Source organism: Lepidothrix coronata, unplaced genomic scaffold, assembly GCF_001604755.1.
Source record: "Lepidothrix coronata isolate B3197 unplaced genomic scaffold, Lepidothrix_coronata-1.0 Scaffold99, whole genome shotgun sequence".
NCBI lineage: Eukaryota > Metazoa > Chordata > Aves > Passeriformes > Pipridae > Lepidothrix > Lepidothrix coronata.
The window spans coordinates 3,551,330-3,568,735 of record NW_016690279.1 but is presented as its reverse complement, the minus strand read 5'-3'; the positions used below and the strand labels follow the sequence as shown (position 1 = coordinate 3,568,735).

At 59.7% G+C, this 17,406-nt stretch overlaps 1 protein-coding gene across 1 annotated transcript; it reads left to right on the top strand.

The window, feature by feature from the left end:
* The first annotated feature begins 14,412 nt into the window (after nt 1-14,412).
* On the top strand, nt 14,413-16,642 carry LOC108501037 (WAP four-disulfide core domain protein 2-like). Its single transcript, XM_017822558.1, has 4 exons — nt 14,413-14,707; nt 14,969-15,103; nt 16,215-16,367; nt 16,448-16,642. Exons 1-3 carry the CDS (start codon nt 14,413-14,415, stop codon nt 16,364-16,366), a joined length of 582 nt encoding a protein of 193 aa, XP_017678047.1. The 3' UTR covers nt 16,367; nt 16,448-16,642.
* Nucleotides 16,643-17,406: the final 764 nt, after the last annotated feature.

Sequence of the window (17,406 nt, the reverse complement as noted above, 5' to 3'; positions counted from 1 at the left end):
GCCGGGGGTGGGCGGGGAGGAGCTGCCACACTGCCGTAAAGCGAGGCGGGCCGGCCCTGCCGCAAAGCGCCAGGCAGGAGGGGGTGCCACACTGCCGTAGAGCAGCGCGGGGCTGTCGCAAAAGGGGGGCAGAGGCCGGGGGGCGACCCCCGGTCCGGGACCACCCGGGGGACCCTCGGGGGGCCCAGGGCACGGCCCTGCCCCTGGGCCGCCCCAGGACATCCCGCGTGTCCCCTGGTGCCACTTGGTGGCACCAAGGAGGAGGGTGGGATCCCCCCTGTGATGACCCCGACCCCTGGGAGACCCTTCCTGCCCCACGGGCACAGCGGGGACCGAGGGGCCCATCCCGATACCAGCGATGCCCCCCTGCTGCAAAGTGTGGAATATGGAAAAATTTTTCTTAAGAAAGGCTGTTCTTTGAATTTTCCTAAGAGAGGTTGTTCTTTCATACTCAGTCTATTTTAGCTTTCCAGCCTAATCGACAAGAAACAGCGGCCAACAGGCTCCAAGTGATGTCCAGGTGTTAGGAAAAAAACCAAATTACTTGTTGTTAGAGTTGCCTTGTAAAGGTTTAGGGCTGCACGTGCTCCAGCTGTCTCAGAGCTAGGGGGAGGTTAGCAAAGCTTGGGGAAGAAGGATCTACCTCTGACAGTGGTCACAAAGAATGCGGAATTTATGGGACATCTTGGCAGAGCTCCCAAGGAAGAAACTAACAAACCCAAACTCAGCAACTGTCCTGAAATCAGCCCCAGATGGGTAAAAGGTAATCCTGGCAGGGGGAGATTGTGACCACCCACTCACAGACCATGACCCAAGAAACCCCCTGACCCCAAAAGAACAGCAAGGCTGGGCATGGGGACTGATTAGCAGGAGAAGCGAGAGAATCATTAACCAACCAACAGAACACTAATTAACACGAGAACTATGTAACTTGTAGCCAATGAACACCAATTCCTTTGTTTGCTAAAATGTGTATATAGTAAAAGAAGTTTAGATAGTCGGTGTGCTTGATTTGTGTAATTCCATGGGGCAACCAGGCTTGTGCAGCTCTGGGATAAATAATCAATATCTCCCTCGAGTGTTTAATTATTGGCTTGTTGCATACCGGGTAAAGAACCCGATTTTTGTGGACAACATCCTGAGCCAGGCACTGTTGGGGTTGGGGCTGCTGTCCCTGTGACATCCAGCAAAGCCCCCCTGGAGCTGCCCCATGGGGACACCCAAAATCAGCTTTTTCTCGTGACACATTTTTCCATAACCTTCTAAAAAATGCTTCCCCGGGGCTGAGCCAGGCTCGGGAATGCAGGAGGCTGTTTGCCAGCGTTTATTGACAACACACTTCTATTTATACCCAACGTCATTAACCGCTGTCACCTTGAAAACAGGCCAATAACTGAGCTCTGAGTGCGGCAGGAGGGACGTGTCGGCCCCTCTGTTTGCTGAGGTCATGACGAACCGTCCTGTAACTCCAGACAAGATGCAGAACCCCAGGCAGAGAAAGGCATTTCTCAATTTAACAAATATGAATAATTAGGAGAGAGTGCCAAAAATCCCACTGAATTTATTTCAGCTGCACTTTAAAAAAACCAGTTTCGAGCTAAAAGAATTTTTCATAACGATCGCAGCTATTACGCAGTTATCTCAGCAGGAGAACTGGTTTGAGAACACTCAGGAAATTAAAAATATATATAATGTTTTCGAAAGAGTCCTTGCATCCCCTGTTGTTTCAAGAAAATATAGGAGATCAGTCATGGCAAAATTAACTCAACAAATCTGCATGTTAAAGATGAGATAAATAGAAGATAATTATGGGCTCATCTGGCTTTGGGGTGTTGAGTGTTCAGATAATTCCCCAGCTGTGAAACCACCAAATTTGCAGACCCTCGAGGAGTACTGGCATATACTGGGAACAGGATTCAGCTACTGGGAAGTCTGACACCCTCCCTCCTCCAGTGATAACCACAACAATATTCAGCTAAGAGAAAAGCCCCAACCTGAGCATGGCCAGCAAGGCCAGCACCTCACACCTCAAGCTTCTTGTCAGACAAAGGGGCAGAAAACGTTCAGTTCACCTCCCTGGCAGGACTCAAGGCCAGAGGGGCACATTCAAAAAAACAAAATCAGGAATTTTAGGAACTGAGGGCCCGCGTTGCTACCCAGGAAACCCAGTTCTCACCCAGTCCTGCAGGGCAGGATTCAATAACGGGCTTTTTATCCAATAAGGGGAGCTGGAGCACAGGGACAATATATTGAACTGAGAAGTGAAACCAGGAGCAAAATTAAAGTAATAAAAAAGCTCTCAAGAGAATAAACGAAGGATGGGGATGAGTGACCACCCTGGATGGTGGGTGCTATGTGGGGCTGGTACCAGCCTTTCCCAGGTGGAGCAAGCAGCAAAGTCGGGCCAGGGGCTGGAGCAAACCCTGGGACTTGCCTTGGTCAGGAGAGCGAGGAGCCCATAAATCCTGGCTCCATGTCCCCGGGCACCCACCTTCCACAGGGTCTGTGGGTTCATCCCTGGTGCTGCCCATGTTCCTGGACCTTTCCTGACCCTTCTCCCTGGGGATGGGCACAGAGGAGCCGCCAGTGATGGGGAGAAGCCCCAGCCACTGCGACAGTCCCGGTATGGAAACAGCATTCCCTCCTCCCGGCACAGCGGGGCTGCAGGGGATGCTCAGAACCATGGCTGGGAGCGGCAGCGGGAGGAAGAGGCGAGGAGGAGAATCCTGGCTTAATTTTATTCCGAGTTCAGGTTTCAACCGAGATGCCTCGAGATCTAATTCCGAATAAATAATTGTACTGAGTAACCCAGGTCCCCCGGTGATTAACTAAACACACTGAGGCTCGCCGAAATTGAATTAGTGGTGTGCACTCAGCCGTTATTACCCTCCCCACGTCATGAATATTAATGAGGGGTTATTAAGAAATGTAAATGATGCCTCAGGGGGTTGGGAGCACAGGGGGTGCAGGGCCGTGCGGGCTGATATGACAAACCATTAGGAAAACAGCCTGATTGAAGCCACTTTTTAATTATGTCAGATCCCGCTCTTTGGCGGGTGCAGCCGCGTTTCCGGATGCTTTCGTCTTTATTAAAATGAGAAAAAGGGAACAAGGCAAAGCTGGAATGGGAAATGAGCCTTCGCAGGGGGGAAGATGCAGCAGCCTGGCACGTGGGGACAACCGGGCCCTGCACCCCACAGGGTCCCCACCTGGCTCAGCTCCCAGATGGGACACCCCTGTGCTGCCAGCACGGAGAGAGGGACACCAGCACCCCCAGGGCACCTGCACCCCGGCCTCAGACCCCCACAGCCCCCAGCTCCCCTACTGTGGCCCCTCTGCCTGCAGCCCTTTCCCTCAGTTCAGCCTCACTGGGCAGCGGAGCGACTGCCACAGGCTCATGCATTTTAACAGGCTCTCACAGGGCTCCCCGCGCCGGAATGGGAGCTGACAGGGCCAGCTGAGTTAATCAGAGTGGATAATGGAGGGAAAGAGAGAAATCTCAACCCAAATTGCTGCAGAAATCATGAGCTGGGACTCAAAACCGTTGAATTAAACTGGGCTGAAGCTTGAAGGGGAAGGCAGTGGTTCTCCCAGCCTGGTGTCCCACCAAAGAGGGAAGGGAGAACAGCCACAGAGCCCCTGTTCTCCCGCAGGAGGGGATCCTGGAGGGATGCTGGTGCCAGGACAGGCGTCTCAGTCTGACCAGCGCTGCAGCATCAGTGATTCATTTGTAAAACAAAGCAGGCCAGAGGCTGTTCTTCAGAGAGGAACATCAGATCAGATACTTTGTTGTGGTGACAAGTACAGCACCAGCCCGGTCCTGGTCCTGCTGTGGCTGCCATCCTGCCCTGCCAACACGTGGTCCCCCTCCACAGCATCTCTGCACATCCACCACAAGCACCAAACCCAGCACCCGGCTGCCAGGACAGGGCTGAGCCACAGGCAGGGGAAAAACAGGCATCTGATAGAGTCCAGGCCCATCCCTGCAGCCCACCAACATCACCATGGTGTCACTGCAGGCAGATGGAACAGTCTGGGATGGGCACGCACACGGAGTTCGTTGGGATTCAGGTCTCTCCACCCTGATAGCTTCATAATGCCAGGCTGCTGCTTAATTGCACCCATAAGTGTGGAATTACTGAAGGGTAAAATGCAAATGGTGTAACCTTTCCTGAGCTTACCCAGCACTGCTGTGCCAGCTCTGTGCCAAAGGGAGCTGCCTGCATCCCTTCTCTCTTCCTAATTGCTCACAGAGCTGCTGGGAGGTACCCTCGTCAGGCCCCAAGAGGGAGAGGACAGGCCCCTTGCTGGGGTCACATGCTAGTTCCCACCCTGAAAGCCTGCCACAGTTCCTGCCCAGGGTCCCTGCATGCTTGTTCCCCGGGTGACAAGGCAGAGCACTGGCTGAGCCTGCAGCATGGCAGGGGCCGGAGGGAGCTGGTGCTGGCAGGAGAAACCAGCTGTGGCATTATGGTTAATGAGATTTTCATAAACCTGCGGATCATTTGGTGGGTGGGGTGGGGACTGACACGGGTAATTAAAGGTTGCTGACCTGTGAAATCAAGCTGTAGAGAGGCTGGGCACAGAGCAGAGGGTGGGCAGAAGGAGAGGGTGGCTGTGGTCAGGCTCTCCCTGCTCCCCACCCATGCCAGTGCCACTCGCTGTCCCCCAAGTACAGCTGAAGCCTGGGTGCTGGAGGAGCACCTTATTTATGGCTCTGCTTCGCCGAGTTAAACTCCACAACGTGTGACAATCAAAATTAAAGATTTCTCCAGAAAGGCAGCCTGGGGGAAATCACGGCTGTGGCCGGCAGAGATTTCCCAATGGTGACTTTTAAATTAAAGGGGAAAAAAATTTCTTTAATTTGGCGGCATGCATGGGATGCAGCTCACTGGGCACGTTATTATCCAGCTCAGCAAATGCTTCCAGAATTCTCTTGCGCTCCAAATTACCAATCTCTCTGCCAGGCTGCACATCCCCACCTGTGCTGGCATCAACCGGCACTGGGGTCCTGCGTCACAGCCAGAAGCAGGCTGTGCCCCACTGCCCCAGAGCTGAGCCCTGGCAGGTGCCCCCTCCCCACACAGCCGGGTTTTTCTGCCCAACCCAGAGCAGTTGTTGCACGTCTCCAGCGTAAGAGCTGCCCGAGGCCTTGGGGACTGGTGTCACGGGGGGTGCAGGCAGCCCTAGCCCTGCCTGCCCTGGCACAGCTCTTCCCCTCCCTCTCCCCCCCGCCCCTTCACGATGAAGCAATGAAATTATTTTTCTACTTGAGTAGTTTTCAATTTAGATTAAGAAAAATCTGCGCTCCGTTAGCGCCGCCGCAGTAAATCACGCGCGGGCGGCGCGGCCGCAGCCCCATCGCTTATCGCCTGCAAACCTTTTTTCACATTGACAGGCCCCGAGTGTGACATTGAGCGGGGCAGCAGCAGCCTGGCGGGGACACCACACAGGGAGGGGGACCCGTGCCTGGGAGCACCCTTAGGGCATTGCAGGCAGTGCCCAGGGCAGGTGGGCATCTTGGGAAGGATCAGGCTTGCTGCCATGCCACCCGATCCCTGCCAGTCCCAGCATGGCTTGACAACCACACCAAGTGCCTGCTGCCAGCACCTCTCGGTGCTCCAGCATTCAACTAAGCTCTTGCTCCTGCCTCTCACCACTGGTGACAGGGTGGCACCCAACACAGCTGGATGGTGCCCATTGCCACCTGCCCTGCGGTCATGCCAGGAGCGAATCCCCATCCTCACACTCATCTTGGCACTGCCACCTTCCTTGTGCCAGCACCATCAAAAGGAACATTTGACAGAAAACAAACCTTTTTTTTTTTTTTCCCCCTCTGGTTCTTGCAGCTCGTTTATCGCTGGCGCGGGGCAGGCGGAGCTGTCAGCGCCTGAACCTCACTCATCCGTTTAACCTTGGGGGAAGAAACACATTTGTGCCGGATAACGTGCATCAGATGGTGGCACCAGGAGCGCCTGTAGCTGCTGTGCCTGATGGATGGGCTACAGGGGCCTCGCCTGACCTGTGCTTGTATGTTATCTGCATTGCTGCGGGAGGCTTTTCATCACACCGACAGCTCCAGCGGCACCAGCCTGGCAGGAGAGTCTCATCTCACCAGGAATGGCTGTGGGCACCGCAGCCAGAGGGGTCCGGCCCTGTGGCTCTGCTGGCACCGTGGCACCAGAGGCAGCAAGGAGGAGGAGACATCCAGGGAGGGGTGTCAGGTTGTGCCAGTACCTGGCTGCAGTGGGGCTGAAAGGAGAGAGAGAGCAGAGCTGGTGCCAGCCGTGCCGAGGGGACAGAGGATGCCCACATTGCTGGCACTGCCAACCAGACTGGCTGAAGGAAGAGGACAAGCTGCTGTACTTGTCCTTTGGGTGACATTTTGCCAACGAGGGGTCCTGTGACAGTGACGGAGAGGGCACGGCGCTGGGCAGCCCAGAGCCCCGGTGACGGATGAGCGCTGCCAAGTGCCGACACAAAAGCCATTTGGTGTAGGGAAATGATAGATGCTAACACTAATTTTAAGCACAGGCAGCCGAATTCCTCCAGACAGTCTCGGCACTCAGGATTTAGGGCACAGCTGCTGGGTTCAGATAAGGTGTGAAATCAGCCCAGTGTGCAGGGTGTTACTTGGTAATGAACGGCCGGTGATGGATGGGGGTGGCTCAGCGCTATAACCTCCGCATTTGGAGCCTTTCAAATCTCTTGCCATCAATCCCAGAACCTGCCAGGCACCAGGAGGAGGAGGTGGGAGCTGGCAGTGGGTGCATGCTGTGCCAGGAGGGCACCACAGCTTGGGCTCCCCCCACACCACCAGCCCCATCACAGGCTGGCAGGAGTACCGGAGGCGTCTGGGGACAGACCCTGCCCGAGCTGGGGCAGTTACAGGTGGTTCCTCTGGTGCCACCAGCAGTGTAACCCCACACATCACCTCTCCTCCCTCTCACTATGGAACATCACTGGCTGCTCCCGTGTGCCAGCAGCAATCTGGTGAGGAAGTGGATGGTGAGGCATCCTGCCCTCCACGGGGTGCTCACCCAGCACTGCCACAGCGAGCAGGCTCAGACCCACGTGGGCAGCACAGGGATGTGGCACCAGCCCAAAATATTTATGGTGAAAGCGATGCTGGAAATGGCAAGTGCTGTGCTTGTCTGTAGCATTTAATCTTTCCTCTGACCTTATAAAAAAAAATCTATTTGTGTTGAGATTTTAAATTCACTTCTTAAATCACCCACTACAGGCTTCACACTGTATTAATTCCCCCTCAAGCAAATGAGTTTGTTGTTTGTTCTTTTCCAGTACCGCCAAAGCCAGAGCACCAGAAGGATGGACACTGTGCCCCCCGTAGATGTGCCACTCCAGCCCGTGCTCCATCCCCTGCACACCCCCATGTGCAATGTCACCCTGTGCACACACTCACCCCTCACATACAGCACCTTTGAAGGGATCCCATCTCCTCTGGCTCAGGATCCTCAGCCAGATCTGAGCAGGATCCTCAGTGCTGCCACCTCCCTGGAGAAGGAAAAGGAAGAATCAGAGGTGGGGATGAAGGCCAGAGGCTCCCGGGCGGCAACAGTGGGCTCACCTGGGCTCATGCACATGCCGGCCTCCGGCTGCCCCCACCCAGCACTCCTGCAGCCCTCAGGCCCGGTCCCTCCTGCTTTGTGGGTCAGGGGTTGCTCAGTGCCAGGAAACATGTGGCACTGCTGAAGCTGGAGCAGAGCTTCCAGAGGAGCTTGCCAGCACAAGGACATCAATCCAGAGGCACTGGCTGCCAGGGTGAGGCACGGGCAGCCCTAGTACTGAGCAAATCAGTGGGAATGTAAACCAGGCACACCTGGGAAAATACATTAAAGAATTACTGCTGATGAGGGTCAGAGAGCGTTTCCTGCTCATGCACTGTGCCTGGGTCCCTCTCCTCCTTGGATCTAAGGGGAGGGGTTATGGGGTTTATCAGTCCCTGGTGATCCGTGCAATGGGCGTGAGCAGGGTGAGCAGCCAACCCACCGCTGATTTATTGCCCTGGAAACGCTTAATTATGGCAATGTATTTAAAGGAACTAATTAGAATTTTATTAATATTTATGGGCCGTATGGAGAAGCTGATAGCTGCTATTGGAGGATATTAGCTGTTATCTTACACTGGGCAGGACCTTGGCATTTGGAGGCAACTTTAATTGTGGTGAGAGCAGCCAAGGTCTCACCAGCAGCCGGCGACAGAAGCCCGCCCGTCACTGCAAGGCCAAACAGTGCTGGAATGCATAACCCTGCCCACATGGGCTCCCTCCTCCCCGAGCAGCAAAGCATCCCTCCAGGCATCCCTCCTACAGGGATGGGAACCCCTGCTCTCCCAACCCTCTGGAGCATGGAGCAGAGCATGGTCTCCATGCTGGACACAACGCTCCCAGCCCTGCTACTGCCAGTGCTCCCATCCCTCTGGCCTGGAGCAGGGGACCCTGGCAGTCCCTGGCTCATCCATAACCAGCTCCCTGCCTGCGCCCGACCTCTCACTATAGCAAAGTTCACATCAATTTTCCTTTCCCTCATTTGTCTGTAAACCATGAAGAAAAATCACCGCCGTCTGCCCGCATCAGGCCGCCGCCGTGATATATGGCTGTAATAAAAACCCCATTTTGGGAGGCCGCCTTGCCGCGCCGCCAGCCAGGCGCCGTGCGTGGCCGTGCCACCAGCCGGGCACCGGGCGTGACACAGAGCTGTGAGCAGCCAGCACCATCCCAGCCCGGGCCCCTGCGCTTCGTCTTGGCCTCACCATGGTGGTCACAACCCTACCAGCTCTGGGGACGAGGTGCTGGGGAAGGGGTGCCACACCCTACCTACCCCACACGGATGTGTGTTGTGGAATGCAAGGGCAGGGACACCTTCCAGTACAGCCATCAAGTTGCTCCAAGCCCCATTCAACCTGGCCTTGAACACTTCCAGGGATGGGGCAGCCACAGCTTCTCTGGACAGCCTGTCCCAGTTCCTCACTGCCCTCGAAGGGCAGAATTCCTTCCTAATCTCTAATCTAACCCAGCCCTATCTTAGTTTGAAGCCATTCCCTCCTTGTCCTGGCCCCCTAGGCCCTTGTCTGAAGTCCCTCTCCAGCTCTCTTGGAGCCCCTTTAGGCACTGGAAGGGGCTCTAAGGTCTCCCCGGAGCCTCCTCTTCCCCAGGCTGAACACGTCCAGCTCTCCCAGCCTGATTCTAGAGCAGAAGTGCTCGAGCCCTCGGAGCATCTCCGTGGCCTCCTCTGGATCCGCTCCAAAAACTCCACATCCTTCTTACGCTAGGTCTCTGCTGGGGTCCCGGCCCGGCCGGTGCCTTATCCGGGGAAGGGAATGGGGCCCTGCTGCCGGAGCCCGGCCCCGCTCCCGGCCCTGCTCCCGGTCCGCTCCGGCGGAGCAACAGCCTCCTCTGCCGGCCGCCGCCCGGGATCGGCCCCCGGAGCGGAGACACGGCGGGAGGGGACGGGATGTGTGGCCACCGGCACCGGCGGGGACGGGCTGCGGGAGGGAGGGGGCTACGAGTGGGGAGGGGGCTGCTCGGGCCAGGGGGTCCATTCCTCACATCCCCGTGGCAGAAGGGCACACCAGGCTCACACTGCCATGTGCCGCAGGACTGGCACACACCATCGTTGATGCCACTCCACACCGTGACACACATCAGTCACACAGCAGCCGGACGAGGAAGAGCACGAGACCGAAACCCTACAGATACCAGAGTCGCCAGCACCAGCTGAAGGGCCAGGGCTGCTCGGGAGAAGCTGGTGACCCTCACATCGTCACCACGGCACTGCAGCACACGTCACATCGGGGCAAAGGTGTCACCGAAAGAAACCCCATGCACGTGATCAAGCTGCTCTCAAAGCCCCTAATTCCTGCTCATGGTTCCCTTTGCTTCAGACCCAGAGTTCTGGCAGCAACAAGTGCATTCGGCTGGGATGACGCACACAGGAATTTCCAAGGGGGGAAATATGGTCGTTGAGCTGTAAAACCCTGGATGAGGCCACAGAGGTCACGTTGGCCTCAGCACAGATGCCTGTGTCCAGGCTGGCCTTGTCACAACCCCCCAGGCAGGGAGTGTCCCTGGTGCCCCTTAGCATACCAGGACCCCGACCGAGGCTGTTCTCCAACTCCAGCTCCAGCACAGGACGAGTCTCTTCACCAGCCCTCAAAAACCCTGGTCCTTCCCCTCTCCACCCACATGAGCCCCGGCTGCCCACTGTGCCTTGCTGCAGCCCCACCAGTCCCCTGCTGTGCCCCCTAAGCCAAGCTGCCTCTGCCCAACCTGCCAGCAGCACCTGCAGGTGCCCTTTGCTGTTTGGCAAGGCACAGAAAGATGTGCCAGCGTGGCCACAGTTCAACAGTGAGAGGAGTATGGAGCAGCCCCTGGGCTGTGCCACTGCCTGCATGGGATGGGGTGCAGGAAGCAAAGGTCATGCTTGGCAGGGTCTCAGGGCACAGCAGTGGCATCACCATGGGGTCCCTGTGAGCAGGGAGTGCACCTCACCCTCGACACGGTCACCCTTCACACTCTCAGCTGTGATGGGCTCCCTGTGGCCTCCCTGCACCACTGACCTTGGGCATCCCAGGGTCGCCTCCCACCAGTCCTGGGGCAAAGTGAGGTGAGAGACAGCCCCAGTGCTGACCCCTCCACAGCACCCGTCTGCTGGGACACATCTGCAGCCAGCGACGTGCCGGCACCCAGCCACCGGCCTGTCCCCACGGAGGAATGGTGCTCGGTGAAGGGCAATGGGTGTGCCCAGCACATTGTGGAGGCTTCCCACGCTCTGCTACCCCTGAGGCCATGCTCGCCCGCGGGGACCCAGCCAGCTGTCCCCTGCGGCTCCACAGGCAGACATGGCAGGATGCGGGCACCAGGCTGGGACTGGGGCAGGCAAGCACCAGGTCCCCAGGATGGGCACAGCCATGGACAGGCCCCCAGGTGCTCTGTGCCAGAACGCCCCCCTGGCACACTGCCAGACAGCAGCCTCCAGAGAACATCCTCCTGACCAGTCCTCCCCCATGGGTTCCCATCCCACAAACCCATCTAATCGCTAGTCACACCTGGGCAGTTCTGGGCTCCCTGTGGCTATGGGGTGACCCCAGCCCACGGCCACATCTCCCTCTCCCCATGGAGGTGCTGAGGGTGCCATCCTCCCACCGGCTGTAGCCTGGTTGCCAGGGCTGGACAGGGCCAGGTAAATCATTTCTCAGGCAGGAACGTTGCATGGCCGTCACCGCCTCGGGCACAGCTGTGACACGCAGCGTCAGAGAGTTTCGGCACACGCAGGTTGTGCGTGGCCCCTCCCCAGCCCCATGCGAATATAAACCCCCACCAACCTGTGCTGCCCATCCGTACCTGTGGCACTGCCATGAAGACCGTGGTCGTTTTGCTCGTGGGCATCCTGGCCCTGTGTGCCCATCTCCAGGCGGCTCCTGCTGGGGGCGAAGGTGAGTGCTGGGGGTGGCCGCTCCCACTGGCTCTGGGAGCGCTGCAGGGCTGGCTGGGGCCAGGGTGCCAGTGAAATGAGCAGGCAGGAGCACTCCCATCAGCACAGAGCCAGGCACTTCCCCAGCTCCAGAGCACCCACGCACCACTGAGGCTGCGGCCATGCCTCGGAGCAGGGTCGCCGAGGTCTGCGCCGTGTGGGCAGCATGGGCAGTGGGGGGCTCAGTGGTGGTAGGATGTGCCAGTGTGGTGGGAGCCCTCGGCTGCTGGCAGATGCACAGCTGGACCCGAGGGGCCAGATCCCCCATGCGCCAGCCCATGCCCGTGGTGTGGGGACCCTGCACTGCTAGCTGAGGGGCCCAGCGTCTCCAGAGGATGGCATGTCCCTCTCTATCCCTGTACTTGCTGCCCCTGCTCTGTGCCAGCAGCAGGAAGCTGGGTCCCTGCTCAGGTGCCCCTTTTAATCATTGACTGCATTCCCTCAGCAGTCAGGAGACGTGACTCCGGCACCTTCCCTGCTGCCATGCAGGAGTCACAGTCACCCGCGAGGCTTGGGCGCAGCCAGCATGACCAGGGTTAGCAGTAGTGGGCACAGCTCCCCAGGGATGTGGTAGGGAAGAGCCTCTGGGGTCATGCTCAGGTCTGCTGAGACCATGTTCTCAGCCAGGATCCTCCCCTCGCCATGGGGACAGTAGCCCACAGCCATGCTGGCAGACCCCTGCGTTCCCAAAGCTGCCCTCAGCCTGTTCTGAGGAAGCACCTGGCAGAGCCAGGGTGGGGACGGCAATATACCGAATGCCACACACTGGGGACAGGAGCCAAAGCATTCCTGTCTCCCGGAAGGTGATGCTGACTGCGTGGGCTGGAGCCACTGGCCCTCTCACCAGCATGCTCACTCCAGCTGCTCTGGCTGGCTGGGGGCAGCCCCAGCTGGATCATCCCCTCAGCAGCCAGCCAGGCACCCTGGGACTGAGGCGCAATCGTGGGCAAACCCACTGGCACCCACACTGCTCCCCACAGCTCTCATCTTCCTCTGTGGTTTCCCCCTCATCTCCTGCCATGAGCCCATTTCTGGACTCCTGTCTGCTCCTGTCCAGCTGGTCTGCTGCAGCCCCACTGCTGGCATCCACCCTCACACCCTCACAGTGCCAGCTGCTCACTGCCAGCACCAAGGTCACCTCACGCTGAGGTCACCCTGCACTGGGGCAAAGCCGTCACAGGGTCAGACCAGGGCAGTGACCCTCAAGGACAACACTGGCATGGGAACTGCAGCTCAGCCATGGTGGGACACCAGGGCAGCCCCTCCCTGACAGTGGGGACAGTGACCCTGGGTGTGCAGTGTGGGAATGGCAGCAGTGCTGCTGCTCCAGGGAAGCTGCTGCTGGGTCCAGGTGGGCCCTGTTCCTGCATATCATCATGCAAGGACGGAGCTTCCATTCCGGTGGGCAGCACTCCCACCTCCCAGCCATTACCACCCCTATCCCACCCCACCACCACGGCATCGTGTCCCAGCCCTGGTGCTGGGGCCACTGGGCTGCAGCACAGTTACCTTGATTCGTGGCATCCCAAAGTCAGCCCAGCTCAGCTCCCTAAACAGTGTTACCACTGGGACCCAGAGTGGGAGCATCCCAGTCAGCCTGAGCATGGCCAGGTCCTGGCAGCTGCCTGGCAGGTCCCCATCCTGGAGGGCACAGGGACAAAGACTGTCCTGCTGATCTCCTTGCTGCTCCAGGCCTCTGCCTATCCCCCCGTGTTGCTCCCGCTGTGGTGACACGCGGCACAGTGGTGGGGCAGGAGGCTGAGCCATCTGTGCCGGCTCCTGTTCCTGCATAAACACCCAGGCAGGGAGGGGACCACAGGCAAAGGCAAACAGTTACTGATTTACTGCCACGCCACCGTGCCACATTGTTGACTGTGGGGTTAAATTACCTGGAGACGGACCCCGCCGGAGCAGACACCAGCTCGTGACTCAGGCAGGGATCATGTCCCAGCCCCAGGCACCCCTGGCCCATGCAGGTTTGCAGGATGCTCCAACTCGGAGCTGGGGCTGCCTCTGCAGACTCTGCCAGCAGCAAGGGCACATCACCAGGGACAGGGCAGGTCTCACCCTCCTACAGGAGGCTGTGGAGGAGATGGGCACTGGCAGAGTTGGCAAACTCTGAGGTGAGCAGGGCAGCCACGTTGGGTGGGCGAGCTGGGCCCGACCAAACCAGCCCTGGCTCGACACTGGCAGGCACCGTGAAGTGTCCTGGCCCACCAGACATGCTCTGGGCAGGGTATCCTGGACACACCGAGGGGTTCCAGGGTTGTACAGCCCCAGCACCACCAAGTCCCAGAGCACTGGGTGCATTTGCCAATGGTTCATTCCCCACCAGCCACTTGCCCATCCGGTGCTGCCAGACAGTCTGTCCGCACCCCTGGGGCTGTGGGAGACTGCAAGGATGATGGGGGCCACGGGATGAGATGGCAGCCAGGCAGAGCTCCCATGGCTACTCTGGGGAGGTGCAGGGGAGCCCTGGGTTGGGCGTCTGCCCAAGGCACAGACAGCCTGAAGGGCCCTTCAGTTGAGGACCCAGAGCAGGAGGAGAACAGCGTCTGGAACAGGAGCAGGAATTGGGTGAGCAGCAGCAGAGCCGATCTGCAGCCCTGTCTGCACCATCAGTTCCTCCCGGCCTCTGGGCATTGGTGACCCAGGCCAGGGGTTCCATTCAAGCTCATGACTGTGGCCAGGGTGGCACAGGGTGAGTCCAAGTAGGGACAGGTCGTGCCCTGTCCCTGGTGCACCCACGCCTGCTACGCTGCCCGCGAGCAGTACCACTGCATCCCCATGGCCGATCCCTGCGTGGGGCCATGGCAGCCCAGCACTTCAGTGGGATCAGTCTGGAGCTGTCTGGGGTCCAGCGTGCAGGGGCTGCAGCCGGTGGTGGTTGGCTGCCATTCCTGCCGGGCGAGTTCTCAGCATGGCCGCCCGGTCTCCTCGAGGCTCCCCCTCCCTGGTCGGCAGCCAGGAGCGGCAGATACCTGATACTCGGGTTGTGCAAGCACGAAGGGGGAGCCTGGCCCTGCCCGGCCCTTGGGAACCACCCGGAAGGCCGAGCCCGCCAGCCCCACCTGGAGAGGAGCTTAAAGGCCGGCCGGGCGGCCGCAGCGCAGCCGGTTCCTGCACCATGCCCGCGGCCCGCAGCGTCCTCATCTTGGCGGGGCTCCTGGCTCTCTGGGCAGAGCTGCCGGCAGCATCCGCCCAGAATGTCACCAGTGAGTATGAGCGCACGGGCCCGGCACGGCTCGTCACAGCACGCCCGGCGAGCAGCCAGCATCCCTCTCTCCCAGCCCCAGGGCAGCTGCGGTGGGGGCCGGGGTGAGCACCAGCCCATGCCTGGTGCAGTTAGGCTCAGCAGCATCTCTGGACCCAACCCTGGGGCCGGTGGCAGCATGTTCTGCCACGGCACACAGCCCTCGCCCTGCCCGGGGCCAGCTGCCCCAGCGCGCGCCCACGCCCCCACCTTTGCCTTGCAGCAAAAGCCGGCGTGTGCCCGGACCCGGCGACGGATGCGGTGAACTGCACGGTGGGGTGCCAGTCCGATGGCGACTGCGAGAGCACCCTCAAGTGCTGCCCGGCGGCCTGCGGCAAGGCCTGCCAGAAGCCCGACGGTAACACTCTCTCCTGCTCCTGGCTGTGCTGCTCGGAGCATGACAGCCCATCCCAGCCCATCCCAGCCCATCCCAGCTGGCAGCACCGGTGCTCCAGGGTGCGGTGGTGGCCACGGGCCTGGGTGCCCGATGCGGGTCCGGCTGCAGCGGGGGGACCAGTGTCTGTGTGGGAGCCCGGCAGGCTCAGGGTGTGCTCCTGCTGGGCCACACTCTCCCCTTCCTTCTCTCAGCGATGCAGGGGCTGAGAGGATGATCCCGAATGACGCTGGGGACGGGGCACGGGGGGGGTCTGCGCCGTTTCCCATCGCAGTGCTCGTTGACTGCTCAGTCTTGTGGGTGGCTGCCAGCCCAGGATGTGGGCACTGTCCCGGCTCCAACTCTGCGCTGGGAAGTCTCCCAATAGCATCATCCCCATCCTTGCACTGGCCACAGCCCTGCAGCCGTCCAGCTGAGCACAGTTACCATGCCAGTCCTGATGGAGAGCAGCCTCTGGAAATGGGCTCAGGAGTTGGGATCCACAGCTGCAGACATGTGGATGTGACCCGGAGGTTCCAGTACCTCCACGGCTGCCTGCAGGATAGCACTGGCCTGGCTGCAGTGGAGGGCAGCAGGGTGCAGAGCTGGAGTCCAGTGCCGATGGCAGGCAGTGGGACAGCGGAGCAGGGGCCCCACACTGCCAGGCACAGGTTGTCTGGGGGCACATGATCCCAGCCAAGGCCTGGGCTGAACCCTCATGCCATGAACGAATGGCCAGGGCCAGGGCCATCCCTGGCAGCTGTGGGGGACAGCAGGGCCAAGGCCACCATCGGGTCTGCATGGCACACCTGCGTATCCTGTGCCAGCCATGCGTCCCTGAGCGAGACCACTGAGCACATGGACCATTGGGGACCACCGTGCCACGCAGTCTCCCTGACACGTCCCCGTCAAGTCCAGCTGGCTGGAGCACCAACTGGCAAACCCATGGAATGAGGGAAATGCCGGCAGCCATGGTGGTCCTTCCTCCATGGCAGGCAGGGGGCAGGGCCATGCCCACAGCTCCAGGAGCTGCAGGGTGGGCCCTGCCCCCCATGCCAGGACCAGCAGGTCTCAGCCGTGTCCATTTGTCTTTCAGAGAAGCCTGGCACCTGCCCACCCGTCAGCCCGGGCATCCCCATGCTGGGTGTCTGCACCAACCAGTGCAAGTCTGACGCCAACTGCTCCGGGAACCAGAAGTGTTGCAGGAATGGCTGCGGCAAGGTCTCCTGCGTGACGCCCATCCACTGAGGTCAGCTGGGTGCATGCCAGCCCCAGGGATCCCACCACATCTGTGCACCCGTCCTGCTCACGGTCTCTGCTCCTTTGCAGGCGCAGCCACCTCCTGCCAGCCCAGCCACGGGGAAGCTGCTGCCCAACACCCATCCCGCTCACCCTGGCCGTGGCCCTGCATCATCCCCCTGGCTTGGAGTCTTCAGCCTCAGCTTCCTCCCCAGGGTCCCCTGCTCGGGGCATGGCACAGCCCCCTGCACTCTGTCCAATAAAGCAGCTTCTCCCTGCCACGCCGTGGCTGCCTCTCCATCCTGCACCATGGCCAACTTTCCCTGCCACTCCATGGCCACCATCTTTGGTTGCCTCTTCATCCCGCGCTGGAGATGCCTGGAAGGGCTCCACACAAACACCAGCATCAACTGGCTCTGTTGTGTCTCCAGGGGTCCTCAGCCTGTGCCTTGCCTGGGGCTGTCCCGTGGGCCCTTGGCCCTGGCTGACCTGGCACACTGACTCCTCCACCTCTGCACAGCCATGCTCAGAGCGGGGCCATCAGGGTGCAGCTGTGTCCCCTCAGAGCAGAGGTGCTCTCTGCTCCCCGCTCTGCAGTGACCAGGAGACAAACAGGCTGCAGTGTGTGCCCTCACATGAGCATCACCCAAACCCTTCCTTGCCCCACGCAGTTGGCCACTGCAGAAGCCTAAAGGAGCTTTGGGCAGTGCAGCCCACGCACCTCTGCCACATGCCTACCCCTCCCCACCTGCTCAGGGCTAAGCTTCTGCTCCTATCCTGCTCTTCCTGGCACCTCCAGCTCCTCATAGGGTTCCAAAGGCCCTGTCCCTTCTGGTCCTACCCTGTTCCCACTCCCAGCCCCTGGGAGCAGAGCAAGTGTCCCTCCTGCCTGGGAGGGGCCGGTACCCCCAGAGCACCCACCCTTAGCTGCCCCCTAGGGTTGAACAAGCCCCACACCCTGCCCAGCACTGCCCAGTACCCAGTGCTGGTTCCCTCTCTCCCTATGATGCAGGTGCAGGCTGGTGCACCCCAGCACAGCACCACAGCTC

Bases quoted from the DNA above. Each gene is read 5' to 3' on its own strand.
- LOC108501037 (XM_017822558.1), top strand. From the start codon at position 14,413: ATGGCCGCCCGGTCTCCTCGAGGCTCCCCCTCCCTGGTCGGCAGCCAG. The intron at 14,708-14,968 runs GTGAGTATGAGC...TTTGCCTTGCAG, and splicing joins ATCCGCCCAGAATGTCACCA to CAAAAGCCGGCGTGTGCCCG. The intron at 15,104-16,214 runs GTAACACTCTCT...TTTGTCTTTCAG, and splicing joins GGCCTGCCAGAAGCCCGACG to AGAAGCCTGGCACCTGCCCA.